Source organism: Centrocercus urophasianus, unplaced genomic scaffold (genome assembly GCF_019232065.1).
Source record: "Centrocercus urophasianus isolate 14NV4802_14NV808 unplaced genomic scaffold, USGS_Curo_1.0 seq_417, whole genome shotgun sequence".
Lineage (NCBI taxonomy): Eukaryota > Metazoa > Chordata > Aves > Galliformes > Phasianidae > Centrocercus > Centrocercus urophasianus.
Window position 1 is genome coordinate 1 of NW_024884997.1, and position 14,563 is coordinate 14,563.

General features: G+C 49.1%; 1 protein-coding gene across 1 annotated transcript; it reads right to left on the reverse strand.

Annotated features, from left to right (window-relative positions):
* Positions 1–35: 35 nt before the first annotated feature.
* Positions 36–14,477, reverse strand: LOC122168289 (puromycin-sensitive aminopeptidase-like protein). Its single transcript, XM_042833470.1, has 5 exons — positions 14,387–14,477; positions 7,873–7,957; positions 2,698–2,775; positions 1,325–1,446; positions 36–433 (listed from the first exon to the last, which is right to left on the reverse strand). The coding sequence occupies exons 2-5, from the start codon at positions 7,928–7,930 to the stop codon at positions 266–268; spliced, it is 426 nt and encodes a 141-aa protein (XP_042689404.1). The 5' UTR covers positions 7,931–7,957; positions 14,387–14,477; the 3' UTR covers positions 36–265.
* Positions 14,478–14,563: the final 86 nt, after the last annotated feature.

A 14,563-nucleotide genomic window follows, 5' to 3' on the forward strand; every position in this document is an offset into this window, starting at 1 on the left:
TAGCAGCTATACAAACATGCTAAGGGCTGGCTGTTCCCCCCCCCCCCAGCCACTCTCCATCAAGCAGCACGTGGCATGACATATGCTAGACTTCAGCTAACAAAACAAACGTGCACCACTGTGGTTTGTAAGGTCTGTTTAGGTTTTGTGCTAGCATCTGAAATAACAGTACCATCTTTTAAGAGTTCTCTCCATTTACAGCTGCTTACTCATAGCTACGAAGACAGACTGCATTCCTAAGCCCCCAAACACATTTCTCTTCCCATCAGGCAGCTGCCTTTATCGTGGTTGTATTCAGAAGACAGTTGGTGCACCGAGAACTTACCATATTTGACAAAGCTACTCTGTCTTTAGGAACCACCAATGAAATATCAAAAGTCGCCTTAATAGCAGGCTCATCCCAGCAAGGGAAAGCTCTGCGAGCATCAGTAGCCTGAAAGAAGAAAGAATGTTAACCCAAGAAATCACAAGAAGCTGCTGCAATGGAAACAGCCCAAAAATAGGTATATCTCATGGGCAAGAAGTTGGATGAATGCAGGCTGGTGGTGATGGCACTGTGCACCTCCTCACCGACCCCTATGCTAAAGCATTCGGTGACTGATGCGATCATTTGTTTCTCTCTCTGTTTTTCTTCTTCCTTTGTAACGCAGCTAAAAAGCACTCTGTGCTCTGATGGAATTCTACAGTCTGTGCAGAATTTAGCAGAGTCATGGCAGGAGCAAAGCTCAGTCATGTGAAAGCAGAAGGGCACGCAGGCATTCCCAGGCAGCAGACACAGGACCACCTACCCTGCACCCAAAGGAAGCCTTCTGTGAGTGCAAGGCAGCACTCTGTGTTTTCCTGTGGCACGCAGCTATGAAATCACAATATGGAATGAAATTCTGTCCTTATGACCAGGGCTTACATAATGCTTGAGCCATTTTCTGGCTCGCGTTTTGGATGTCATTATAATGCCGAGATAAAGGCAGAATGTTCTAATTAAAAATTAATATATTTCACAGGGGCAAGCTATACAGATGTGTTTGACCACATCTACATAAATAGATGCTTCCAAACGCTGCATCTGTTTTATTTATATATAGTGCATCACACATCAGCATGACTGTTGGCTGGGGAATGCGCCAGACCCAGACTGCACCGACCTTCAAGTCACAGCATAAAGGACAGTTTGAGCACTGCCCATCCACCAGAAGCAAAAAAAATAAAAGCATTTTTGAAGTTTACCCAAAGCAGAACCAAAGCCAGGACAGCAGGCCTGCGCTGCTGCCGAGAACAAAGACCCCACAAGAATGAGAACCCTTGCAAAGAGAAACGCAGCCCGTACCTCAAACTGAGTGACAGCAGCATAGCGTGTGTCTCCAGTAGGGGTTGTGTATTTGCTTCGGTAAAAACCTTTCATTTTATCATTCAGCTCCCCTACAAAGTCTATCTTCAGCGTTCCCGTCCCTGAAACAGAAACAGATTGGACGCTGTTAAGGAAACACCACAGAGCATCTCTTTGGCCCAGACCTGCAGCCTGGGCCTCTCGGCTGGACCACTGCCTTTCTGAAGATGGCCTTCGGTTCATCCCCACCCACAGGTTTTCTGACTTTCAAACCCTTTGCTCTCCTTATGAAAGAAATGAGATCCAGCAGAGCTAAGCATCAAAACCAGCGCAGGCAAAGCCAGGCGTACCGTACAGAGCAGGTTCCTGCAGGTTCCTTCTCATCCTCTGAGCACAACACAGGAACCAAGAGAGATCTCCCTGAAGCCATCTGACAGGCCTGACCCCACTGCCCTCGTGTATATTTGCAAAAACACAAGCTGTGGCTGTTCATCCTCTTGAAACTTGCTGCAAAAGCAAAGTGGAGCACTGGTGGCATTCAAGCTCCTAAGTCAATTAGTCTCAGGATTTATTCTGCCCTCCACGACTGGGTGTAAAAGGGGAAACCTGATCTTGATCAGAAAGGCAGCCTGCCAAAATCCCACAGCATGAAATGCCAGCAGTTTATCACCTGACCATCTTTACATTTGTGTTTGAAAAGATGAAGCAAAACAGCTTCATCCAAACCAAGGAGCTAAGCTTCCATCCACAAACCCCACACAGCAAAAAAACAATGGTTTCAAAAGATTTAGTGCATTCAAGCCTAGGAAAAACGCTGCAGTAACTCAGATTAGCCCTTTCTCAGTAAGAGGAGAACAGATCATCAGTATGTGACAGAAATAGCTTTGAGCCTAAAGCCCAATAGCAGGTAAATAATTGGAGTCACCTTCATGTTAGAAGCAAACACCACCATTAAGAAAACAATCTCTCCAGTTCCAGGGGCCCACAGTCAAAGCTCTTATCTGTTGTGTTTCCCATGAATCTCAGAGATTTGAGTACCACAGGGACCTTGTGAAAGAGGTCTCTTGAGTCAGGTGTTAATCTGTGCTGCCCATTCTAAGCATCCATTCTCTGAGCAGACACAGATAATCAAAGCACTTCCTACAGAAACAGATGAAGAGCAGCTTCTTATGGCACTTCCTTGAACTGCATTCTTTCTGCTAGAAGAAGGAACTCCAACTCTAAGGCATTCTCAGAGTTACTCCAGTCTGACAGCTGACAGCTCAGGTTCCACTCCCTCAGCCTCTGGGGGACACGCAGCTGCTGCTCCAGCTTTGCTAAGCACCACAAATGCACAGGGCAGAGCGAGCTGAAAGCACCTGAATAGCTCTTACCTTTCTGAAGGGTACTGGGAAAGGAGAGGGTAACCTTCTCATCCTCATTCTGATAGTTGAACCCTGTGGCATGTACCTCTGCAAGAGAAAGATTTCGTCTGAAAGAAGATCCAGTGATGCTTTTGTAACTCTTGAGCGCTTCAGATGAACCCGATCAGCTGAATCCAACAGCAAATCAATGGAGGTTTTGAATAATCCAGAAGGATCGTTTTGAGCAACCAAAGAAACGCCAGCCTTTGTCTGCAATGACCCCACCTCACCTTGCTTCAAGCCTGAATTCAGCACATTCACTCCAGAGCCTGTGCAGCACTACTCCAACCCTCGAAAACAGCAAGAAATGGCACTGTTTTCCCTCAATATTAAAGGCTTACATTAGTGCAGCAGGAGTCCTGTTAATTACCCTGAGCAGAATGCTTATGATTTAACTAATAATTCGTGGGCTGGTTTGAAAAGCACACTAATGCCCACAGCAAGGTGGTTTTGTTTGGTTATAAAGCACTAAGAAAAACTCGATGCTGATTTTATTTTAAGCATGTCTTTAGACCCACAGACCTACCTTGGAGATGGTGCACCATTCAGCAAGGGCATCCAAAACCAACTGGAATATTAAGCAGCCCGGCATTCATTCACACAGCGTTGGGATCTATTTGTAGATGCAAACATCTCAACTATGAGAGCAAAGCAGGAGAGCTGGGGGAGGGAACCAGCAGAGCAGAGCTGCCCTGCAGCCCGTGGACAGAGCCAGCTCCTCCTGGTGCTCCTTCCTGCCCAGCTCCCCGAGTGCCACTGGGGCACACGAAGCGATGCACGACGGCGCTCCTCCAACCACACATCTAAAATAGCTGCACAGGGCCTCGCTGTGCAAGTTCTGCTATCTTTGTCCCCCTATAATTAACTGCTGCCATAACTAGCTATCTCTAAGGAATGCAAATCTGCACCAAAACAGATCAGCAGAAACAGAGACCACACGTCAGTGCCACGAATGAAGCAGCTGGGTAACCCTGGGCACGGCAACGCCGTGCAGGAACGCGTAACTCCAGGTTCACAGTGAATATCTGGCAGGTCAGAGCAGTTTGTGAAGATCCACCAAGTGCCCAAACCAGCATCCAGTGACAGCATTCCCAGCACAAACTGCCCACCCCATCCACTAACAGCAAATCCGATGGGAAAACACGGTTTGGGTGCTGAAATGGCAGAGAAGCTCAGGGAGCTTTTCAGAACCGACCCAGGATGCAGCAAAAACGATGCAGCAAACAGCCTCTGCAACCACAGAACGGCCTGGGTTGAAAACGACCTCAAAGATCACCTAGTTTCAACCCTGGGCCACAGGCAGGGTCATCAACCATCAGCCCAGGCTGCCCAGAGCCTGGGAGGCACACAGATACACATGCTGCTTTCTGAACAATCGCAGAGAGAAGGGACAAAACAGAACAGAACAAAACAGAACAGCTACTGCTCCGTTGGCTGTGCAGAGTGAAAGGCTCGTTGAAAACAAGGCTGTGATTTACAGCATGCCCTGCCTTCCCTGCTCAAGTGTCACTACCAGAACCCAGGTACGCAGCTTCGGAGGCAGCCCGAACGTTCTCAAGACGTTCAGACAAGCTGTTCTATGGATAGCAAATGTAATTGGAGACATGGTTTGATTTTGTATAAAACGTGACGTGTTGGTTTGGGTTTTTTTTCTGGAATACGATGCTGTCAGCCTTCAGTCAGAGCAAACACCACCCTCTGCTCACACAGCACACAAACCACACCGGCGCTGCCTTCACACCGCGCCGCTCGGCCTTCGGGCAGGGCAGCACCATGACACAACCCGAGCTGTGCAAACAGACAAAGATCTTTACAGGATCGAAAACAACTCCACACTGTACTGGGAAGCTGCAAGAGTTTAAAGATCAGCTGTGAGCCGGATGAGATCAACTGCTGAATCAGACCTGCTCGGGTTTGCTTGCTGGGGGAAGCCAGCTGTACCCTCAGCAATGGAAAAGTCCCTTCATGGAGGGGCTGTGGTCCATTGCAACTGAACTCACACCAACAGCAAAGCCATGGCCTCCACTTACTGCACATAGGCTTGGAATTTTTCTATTCCAGACTACAGCAGGATCGATATCCCCTGCTTTACTCCTCACTGTCATTCAGTGGTGGCTCACAGAGTTCTCAAAGCAGTTACTGATACATTCACACGTCAAGAAGAGCAGAATGCAAATGAAAGATTTGAAGCTACACTCTCTAAACTGACGACTCAGCACTAATAATCAAACCCACAGCAAAAAGCAGCACAGAAAACCACCAGCAATGCTTCTTGTCATTTAAGAGAACCACTCACAAACGAAGATGTAATTGCAGTTAAAGGCCGTCCGAATTCCTAACAGCACTGAATACAAAAGCTCCTGAGGAGAACAACACGGTTTTGGCAGCCTGCTCACTTTGGAGAGTCTGGCACTGCAAGGTTGCAAGTTAATCACCAGCACATTAGTGCACAGTCTGGACCAAATAGCATGAGAAAATACAAAGCTGCTAGAGCTGCCTTGGAAAAAAAAGCATCCAAATCAGAGCTAGTGACTCTCCCGGACTGGGAGTGCTGCAGATTAGATTTTACAACAGCATTTTAAACAAATTACAGCCTTCCTACAAAGTACTTCCTGAAATGGCACGGTAACGAGATGGAAACGTCAATTAATGATCCCAATTTCTGTGTTACACACTTCCAAACGTGGAGCCTCGCCAGCGGTTCCAACCGACGTCAGACGGACGCGGAGCAGCACGGCCAAGTGGGAATGGTGGGATTGGGACTATCAGAATCAAGCTGGCTGCAGAATAATGCTGCTCTATGCACACAGGTTGGGCTGGGGGCAGGGAGGGGGGTTGTGTTTTCTTTTTCCAATTGGCCCCACATAAGGCAGGATGAGATCGACCACTCCAACTGCTGGGAGAAGTCAGCTGCACCCACAGCAATGCAAGGCTGACTCCTGTGGAGGGGCTGGGGGCTGTTAGAGCTGAGCTCACCCAAACTGCATGGACACGGCCTCCACTTCCCATCACTGCACTCTGGTTTGGGATTTTCCTATTGCAAAGTACTGAGCTATCAATATCTCCCGATTTATTCTTCACTGTCATTCAGCTGTGGGCTACGTAGCAGAAATCAGGACTGGGACTTGAAAAGTTCAGCAATCATCCCTCAGCTCCCAGTCAAACTTTGGGAATGCATCTGATTGCCCTGGAAATGTGCATTAAGGACCGAATGCCACCCCCTGCTGCCTCCATCTCCCAAAGAACAAACAGGTGGAGCCTTGCAGGAGAAACCCTCACACAGCTGAACTCGCCCTCAAACATCCTCCATAAGCAACATGAAGAAGATTCACCCAGGGGACCAAACTCTGCTGATTCAGCTGATTTCTGTTGCTTCATTGGACCACATTTCATATTTGGTTTTTGTGACCAGTTCTAAAATTACCATCCAGAAGCTGTGCACAATAGAAGCATTACTAAGACTGACTTGATCTGTATCAACAGGTGCCAGCAAACAGTCTGCCAATTTCATGCAATTTTACTTCCAAAGCCATTATACTATTTGGCAGTTTACCAACCTGAAAGATACGTTTTAACCCCACGAAGCCAGACTATAATTACAGAAAACACGCCAAACTGCACCTCCAGTATTTATGCTGCAGCACTTGGAGAGGTGAGCACCCACACTGCAGCCCTCCGCGTCCAGAGCCCAAAAGCTGACACCAGAATGAAGAAACTCAAGCTACAGAAATTGATTTCCAATTTACTCAGTTTTAAAGACAAAAGCCTCTGTGAAGCTCTGCTGTTAATACTTCAAGGAGAGTGCACCACTGGTGAGGAATATAAAAGCAGACCCCCTGAAGGACAGTGAGATCAGCTCCGAAAACACGAAAACGAGCCACAAACATCCTCTCTATTTTATTAACTTCCCTTGACTGGAGGGGAAAGCAATGATTCTCAGGCACCTTCTCCATTTGTTTTCACTTTCTCAACAGCAAAACAAGGAGCCAGCAGGCGGTGTGGGCTGGGGCACAGTGCTGGATGGAACAGACCCCATCAGCTCTGCTCCTCCCTGCACTCTGCGTGCTGCTTCCCTGCTGCAGCTCCCAACAGCACCTCTGCTTTCTTTGGTCCTACATTAAAACAGCACCAAACAGATTTAAGTGCAAAAACTCCCTGCTTGCCACACCAAACTCCATCAGCCTGAGGACAGTGCTATTCCAGAGAGGGCACTGCAAGGAGAATGAAGCAGTCCCAAGGAAGGCAGGTTCCTCGTGCAGGGGTTCAGGCACAGCCCTTCCCTCCGAGGCCCCCAGCTGCTGGGCAAACATACCTGGGGAGTTTAACCCACTCTCCATGGCCTCCCACACTCCTTTAATTCACAACCCAGTTCTGACACAGTTGCTCCTATGACTCTTCCTCCTGCAGAGCCTTTTGTTGTCTGAGTGATGTAAGCAGCAGTTGTACTTCGTGGACCAAATTACTTCAATGCCTGAGGCAGCAGAGGCTCCCCGTGACAGCCAGAAACCCTTCACCCACTATCAAAGCATTACTCCATTCCAAGCTCCTGATTTCCCACACCTTGATCATTTCATACTGTAATCACTGTAACTCTTTTTGGGCCTGCTAAAATCTCCACACAATAGAATTGGTGACGACATCAACGTATCATGACAGCTCCTGCTTGTGTCCCCAAGAACCTCCTGTCTTCCAGTGCACTGCCTGCTCTCCTCCACACAACCACCTTTTTCCACACTAGGAAAATTCTGTTCCACATCAATTAAGTTTTGTGCACTTTTTCAGACCCTTCACAGTGAGGATTTCCTACTGCTGGCCACGCCTGATCCAGCTCTAAGCTAAGCCCTTGCTGCAGCTTTTGTCAATATTGCCAAGTCCAGAGGTGCAGAGGATGTTTTTTTATGCAGGTACAACAAACAAACAAAGTCACAACAGGTGCCCTTTCGCCTATGACACACAAATGGGAGAGCAGGCCAAAGGAAACTTGAGGCAACACACAGGAATGGGGAAAAGAAGGAAGGCTGGGGAACTCGCTGCATGCTTTACAGGAGGGCAGCTCCTCCAATTATGAGATGTATTTTCTATTGAAGTCGTTAACCGTTGGCAGCAGCAACAAAAACACATTGCCATAAAGAAGAGCAGCCCTACCTTCGTCTCCTTCTGGCGCATAGGAGGCTGTAATGATGTCGATGTCAGCACAGTTCATCACAATCTGGTTGGTGCCATGCTTCACCTGCAAGAGAAACGTCATCAGCACCAGGAATAAGGGAGCAGGGTAAGGGAGCACAGGGGGCAGGGCACCCCAGCGAGGCAGGCATTCTCCATCTATCAACTCCCACATCACCACGTGCCTCCAAGGGGCAAAGAAGAGAAAGATTTTCCACCGCCCGCTCTCGTCCTTTTCAGAACCAGAGTGCCTGAATCCCACTCCAACCCTCCGTCCCTGCTTATCAATACTGTAATATTGCAGGGAATGGGCTGCCCGTTCAATACGTGTGCTGGACAATAGGGCCCTTGTACATGCCTGGAAGCCCAGACCAATGAAAACAGATGGAAAGCTGTAGGCTTCCTTTCAGCAACGACCTGGAGGAGACTGCAGAACAAGTGGAATGCTTGTGAACACAAACCCACACCTCCCAGAGATCACAGGCAGCACAACCTACAGGCTCAGCATTCTGCACCGGTGACGATGTTACAAGTTCTTAGGTTAAAAACATCTGCCAAGAAATTCCCTTTACATTTTCCTGAAAGCTTTCCTTCTGCCAGCTCTTGGCTACGCACGCTTTGCTTTATTTAACAAGCGGCCGGCTCCCAGCGTAGTCACAAACCGCCTCCCTGTGCCAGCTCCCTATTTGGATGCAAGAGCTCCAACACAGAAGAATTCAAATTAAATATCAATTAATTACAAAGGGGCTAAATATTTGGGAACTAAACTAGGAATTATTCAGAACCTTAGGGCTGCAGCCACCCAACCCAGCACGCTGGATGGAGCCGGACAGCACTTCAGGCAGCAGGCAATGCCTGCTCTGCAGAGGAAAGAGAATCCCTCCAACAGCCAACTGCTCTCCAACAGCCACCGCCGTACCCAGACACTTCATTCCTTACAGCATGAGGACTTGCAGCCCTTTCTCGTTGCTTTTTGCCTCCTAGTGCCCTGTTAGCCCTCTCCCTGCTACCAGCAGAGCCACAGCAACCAAATGTGAGCATCAGTGCTGGGGATGCTTCAGGCATCCAAGGAGGGGAGCCCGGCAGCTCTCAGCCCCCAGCCCTCCTGCCCAGGCTGACAGCAGGAACGCTTCCTCAGTCATTGTGTGCACAAGACCCAAATCTGGTCGGTGATGAGAGGCTTAAGAAATTTAACAGTGTAACTTAATAGCATCGTTAAGAATGGGCCATCTAATCTAATAATCTGCCTGCCCAAGTGCTAAAACCTGATTGCCCAAGGAAAGCCACCCCCCTCAGATGCTTCACTGGGCACAAACCTCCCCCAGCAGTTTCTCCATTCTCTCATCGCCTCCCTCGCTGCTCCTCATTCCAGCAGCAGAGCTGGCTGTGCACTGAGCACCCAGCTCCTTTCCCCACGGTGCCCCTGAGGGTCACAGAACCAAACCAACAGCACCCAAAGACCTGCTTGGGATTCCACAGCAAGGGATACAACACACTTGCAAGGCATGAAGCTAACAGACAGAACAGCTGCAGAACTCGGGCTGGAGCCGATGCTTCCAGTACAGACTTGCAATCTGAAATCCACGTTTTCCATTTGGTGTGCATGAAACCAAAGGATTGCAACACCTCCCAAAAGACAGAGATCCAAGCCCGATGATTTTCATCACAATTCTAAGGTTCGGGGTTTTTCGAGGTCTTCTAAAACGCAGAAAAAGAAATCAGGATGAGAAAATCTTTTTATAAAAGAGTACTTGTGAAGACCTTTATTCAATCTACAAATCCAAATCTCTCTGGATTAAGAATTCAAGATGCATAAATAGTTGTCCAAATTGCAGACAATACTGGATTTAACAATAGACTTGATCTGTAAAAAATGAACTCTTCTGAGGACAGAGGAATTTCCAGCACAGCACTGTGCTGCAGAATAAGAAAGTTTACGTTGAAGCGGAGACAAATTCAGAGGCTCCTCAGAAAAGCAATTACCTGTTCTTAGATTTCTCTTGCCTCCTACAAACAGTGTCATGGAAGAGGCATTAAAAGGGATTGAGCCAGGAGATGGAAAACGTTCTCTGAAAGATGAAAGGTAAAACTCGGTGCATGGATGCAGACATCCAGGACCACGCACCGCACAGCTGAGGCTCTGCTAATTGAGTTGTGGAAGGAAGGAAAGCTCTCAGGTTGGTGCAGAGGCCCTGGCCAAGAGCCTGCTGCCTCCGATCGCCAGATGATGGACAGCAGACACACCTGGAGGAACACCAGCAGCACAGAGCCACAAACCACCCGTTTATCTCGTGAGAACCTGCAGCACAGCCCCACTGGGAATGGAAGGAGGGGATGAGCCTCAAAGCTTTAAGCTCGCTGCTTCCCACGGAGCTCTGGCAGCGTTCAGAGGCAGCACTGGCCCAAAACACACTGCAGACACTGGGCTGCTTTGGTGCTGATGCTCTCCCAGCCCAGCACGTCCCCTTCCACGCTCAGCACTTGCTGCTGGGAAGGCAAATCTGAGATGCCAGCTAAAGCTGCACCCAAAAAGTTTTCCCAGGGAATACTGTGCTGCACACAAGGGCTGAAAAGGCCGATTACTCAACTATTGTGCACACCACAATGTTCATTTAGCACAAAAAGATGAAATCACTCTTGCCTTAGTGCTCTACAGCTCCTTTCCAGTTACATTTCCTCCTATGGGCAGGCTGAGCCCAGGGCCGGGGGCTGTGAGCACGGTGGCACCTACACTGTTATTCTGACAGTGAGAAACAATGAAGACTTCAGCAGAGCTGTGCCAAACATGACTCAAAGATGCTGGGAGGCCGTTTGTTTTCTCTAGCAGGAAAGGACTCGATGGAAAAACTTTTTTCAGGACGTGAGAAACAAGATTTTGAATGGCTGTGGAATGCCAGCCTACCTGAAACGCAGCGCTGGGTGCTCAGCAGACACCTTGTGCAGCCAAAAGTAATTCTGCAGGGCCTTTTGCAGGTCCAGGTAATTACATCTTGTAACTCTGCTTCACAATACTTGCCTTAATGCAGCATTACAGCCAGCATGCACACTTTCAGCTTTTACCCTCTAAAAATAGTCAACTAAAAATTACTTCAGTTCTCTTCTAAGCAGCAGCTTTTTAAGAATTCCTGAACACAGTGAGGAAAGTATAAGAAGGTTTTATTAATTTGTATCTTAGAGGAAATCAAAGTAGCCAAGCAGTAAAATTACCACTGCCAAGACCAATAGGTGCACTGGAAAAACCCCCTTCACTCCAGTGACCATCCCTACATCCATCTGCAGCAGCCACACGTGCTTCAGAAGAGAACAATCTGCATGGACAAGCAAATCCCCCTGGAACTGCAATGAATGCCATCACCTCAGCGCTGTGAAATGCAGAGCTGGAGGGGAAAGGAGCAAAGATCCCCACTTCCTGAGAAGCAGCAGCAGGCTGCAGCGCTCAGCACAGCACCTTCAGTGCTCACCTTCCCCAAATTCAGACCTGATTTCATGAGCTGCAAATGTAAACTACAAAGCTGGATAAGAAGCCTGTGTGACACTCACCACCTCCTGCCCACCTCAGGAGATGCAGAGCACAAATACTACACCTGTTACAGCTCCATGTCTCAAGGTTTACATGCTGGAGTGTCAATCTTTAACCGGCACGCAGCGAGATCGGAAGACTGCGTATCTTTAGCTCAGCTCACTCTGCCTTATCAGCCTATTAAAAGCAACAGATACAGGTTAAACACTGCTAAATATAACAGAGCATCCCTAAGACACGTTGAAGGGGCTGGGAAAGACCCGTGCACGAGCCCATCCACCTCAGGTTGGGAACTCCTTACTGTACAAATGCAGTTTGTGAGGGGAGAATCACTGCTGTGCTGCCCACAGACAGCAGCAGGCAGGCAGCACTGCACCTCCTGCCCTGCACCAACAGCTGAGCCCTCAGGGCTGTGCCAGCACTGAGAATTCCCTCCTGGAGGCTCCCAGAACGCTGAGCTTCAGCAGCCAGCTGTGTTTCTGCCTTACTCGTGGCTGCCTTTCAGCACGGTGCAGGAGAGCAGGCCGACAGCACGACCCCTGTGTGCCCCACACCCCCCAGCAGCCAGCAGAGCAGCGCACGGTGCTGATGGCTGCCCCCCGAGCACCGGGGCTGCAAGAAATCAATCTGCAGCTAACAGATGAATAAAGGAGATTAACTGCTTCCACTCAAAAAAAAAACCCCCAAAAATTAAAAATAAAACAAAACAAAAAGAAAAACCCAACCCAAATCTTCATTGTGCTCATTCTGAAACATCCACACCCCCACATGAATGGTTCACAGCTCCAGGAGTGCAGCTGCTGGAGGGGCGCAGGACCATAGCAGGCGGTGCTGCTCCAGACCCACAGCTGACACACAGGATCTGCTCCTCCCCACGTCCTGCCTGGGACCAAAGGCCCCCATTTCACGAGGAACCTGCAAGGATTCCTGGCTTTTAAGCCACGCCAATGGAAAACTGTCCGTTTATATAATTGTTACATAATTCTCCAGGCTTCCAACGTACTCCTATGACCACAATTTACATGATTTAAGGATCTCAGGTAAGCACTCAAAACTTCGGAGTTAGGCCGCCACGCACTTCACAAGCTAAGTATTAAATGTTATCATGGGACAGATTAGAGCATTGTTCCTTTATCAGGGAACAACAATTAGCAGGCAGAGGGTCACTTCCCTAACTTGAAAACCTGAAGTGCCATCATAAACTGCAGGCACGTATTCTTTCTTTTTAAGCCTCCGAAACCAGCCTGCTCACTGCTGACACCGAAGCAGCTCCTTATCTTTTGAATCACGGAGGGCTTTGCTCTCTGAAGCCGTGGAAGAGATGCATCACTCCTGAGTGGGGCAGAAAAGCAAAGTGTTTCTGTTCAGATCCTGACAGACGCCTCAGTGCCCGCAGCCAGGAGGGCTCAGCAGAGCTTTTTCAGGGCCTGGTGCTCAAGCTGAAAGGCTTAAAGCTCTACACAGAAAGCTGCCAAACCCTGCTCACAGCCAGCAGCACAAACTCACCCATCAGGTGTTTTGCTCCTGGTGTCTCGACTGGGAATTACAGCCCCTGCTAATTCCAGTTTGCTGTTCAATATGCACAAGAGCAAACGAACATTTATGAAGCGTATAAACGAAATTCCCACCATGTAATCCTGCTCCATTTTGGTGTCTCAGTTTCAGCACTCGCCCTGCAATCAGGAAGCATCTCCCCTTTCACTGCTCAAGGTGGATTTCCACTCGCCCAGCCATAATCACACTGGAATGGGGCAGAGGGACCAACGATCACGCTTTATTCATTATTAAAAACCATTGCTGGACTTTCAGGAAGGAGCATTCTATCTCATGATTGCTTTCATTCCTTACCCAAAATCCTGAAAATCCAGTTTGTCTCACTGTTAAATCCCTTTCACCTCCAGGCCTGCACAAGGGATGCTGAAAGCAGGATGAACCCCGCTCTACTTTACAAAAGCTGCTAACAGAAATGGTCAACAGGTCCCCAACGGAGCCAATGAGATCCAAAAGCACGCGAGTTATTTCTTCTAGACTCAGCCTCAACTCAGTAAGGCACAACCAGCAAACGTCAGCACATTCTCATTAAGCAAGCCATTCCCTCGCACCTAGCATTGTTGGAGAGCTGGTTCTTCTTCTCCCCAGTAGGAGCACAAGTTATCCTCTCATTTTCTGGAGCGTGCCTTCACCAGGCTGGGGACACCAGCAGCCAAGCAAGCTTCACATCTGCAGCACTCACCACATCCACCTTCTGCACACACCTGGGACGCAGCCTGGAAACTCTCCCATGGTTGTTATGTTACTCAGAGGCTTCAGAATAAAGATGCATCACATTAGAGGCTTTTAAAACATCCCCCTACTCCGTTTCTCTCTCCCACGGGAACAACGCGCTGCCACAGCGAGAGCTGAATTGGTGACAACCTTGAACCCTCAGCATCAATGCTCTTCCTTATGCCCTCAGCTGGTCAGAAAGTCCAGAATGCTGCACTGTCAGGTGCTGCCTCTGCCCTAAGAAATCACTGAGCAATCCCTCAAACAGCAGCAAAGAGCACCACCATATCCCAGCAGGGCTAAAATCCACAAAACCCCACACCAAACCCATAAGAAGGCTCCGAACCAACACGATTCCTGGAATTCAACGAAGTTTCCACGGCTGCAGCTCAACACCACTCGCTCCCAGCAGCCAGCCTGGCTTAAAAACCCGTCGCTCCCCTCCCCCCCGTGTTATTTTTAACCGGGCTGATTGCAGTGATCCCATTTGCAGTGCAGCCCCACAGCTGCACCAGGGCCCAGCAGCAGCACTTGGGCGCGAAGACAGGAATGGGTGCTTGGGATCCAAGCGGAAGAGATGGGGAATTTCTGCAGCCCCAAGGCAGCACGCTGTGGGAGGACCGGTGCTGTTTGACACCAGCACGTACATTGACACCCTTTTTTTTTTTTTTTTTTTCTTTTCAGGATTTCTTCCACATGACACAAACTTACTCATCCTCCTGCGGGTCCGCGGTCACGAGGGCTCACAGCTCAGCCCCCCGAGAGGGTCCCACAGTGCTGCAACCCACGAGGCTCTGGCAGCCCCCTGAGCACCGCACGGCAGCTCCCATTGGCCCCCCAGCCTCCCACAGGCCCTCAACCCCCAAACTGGCCCTCTGATCCCCCCCC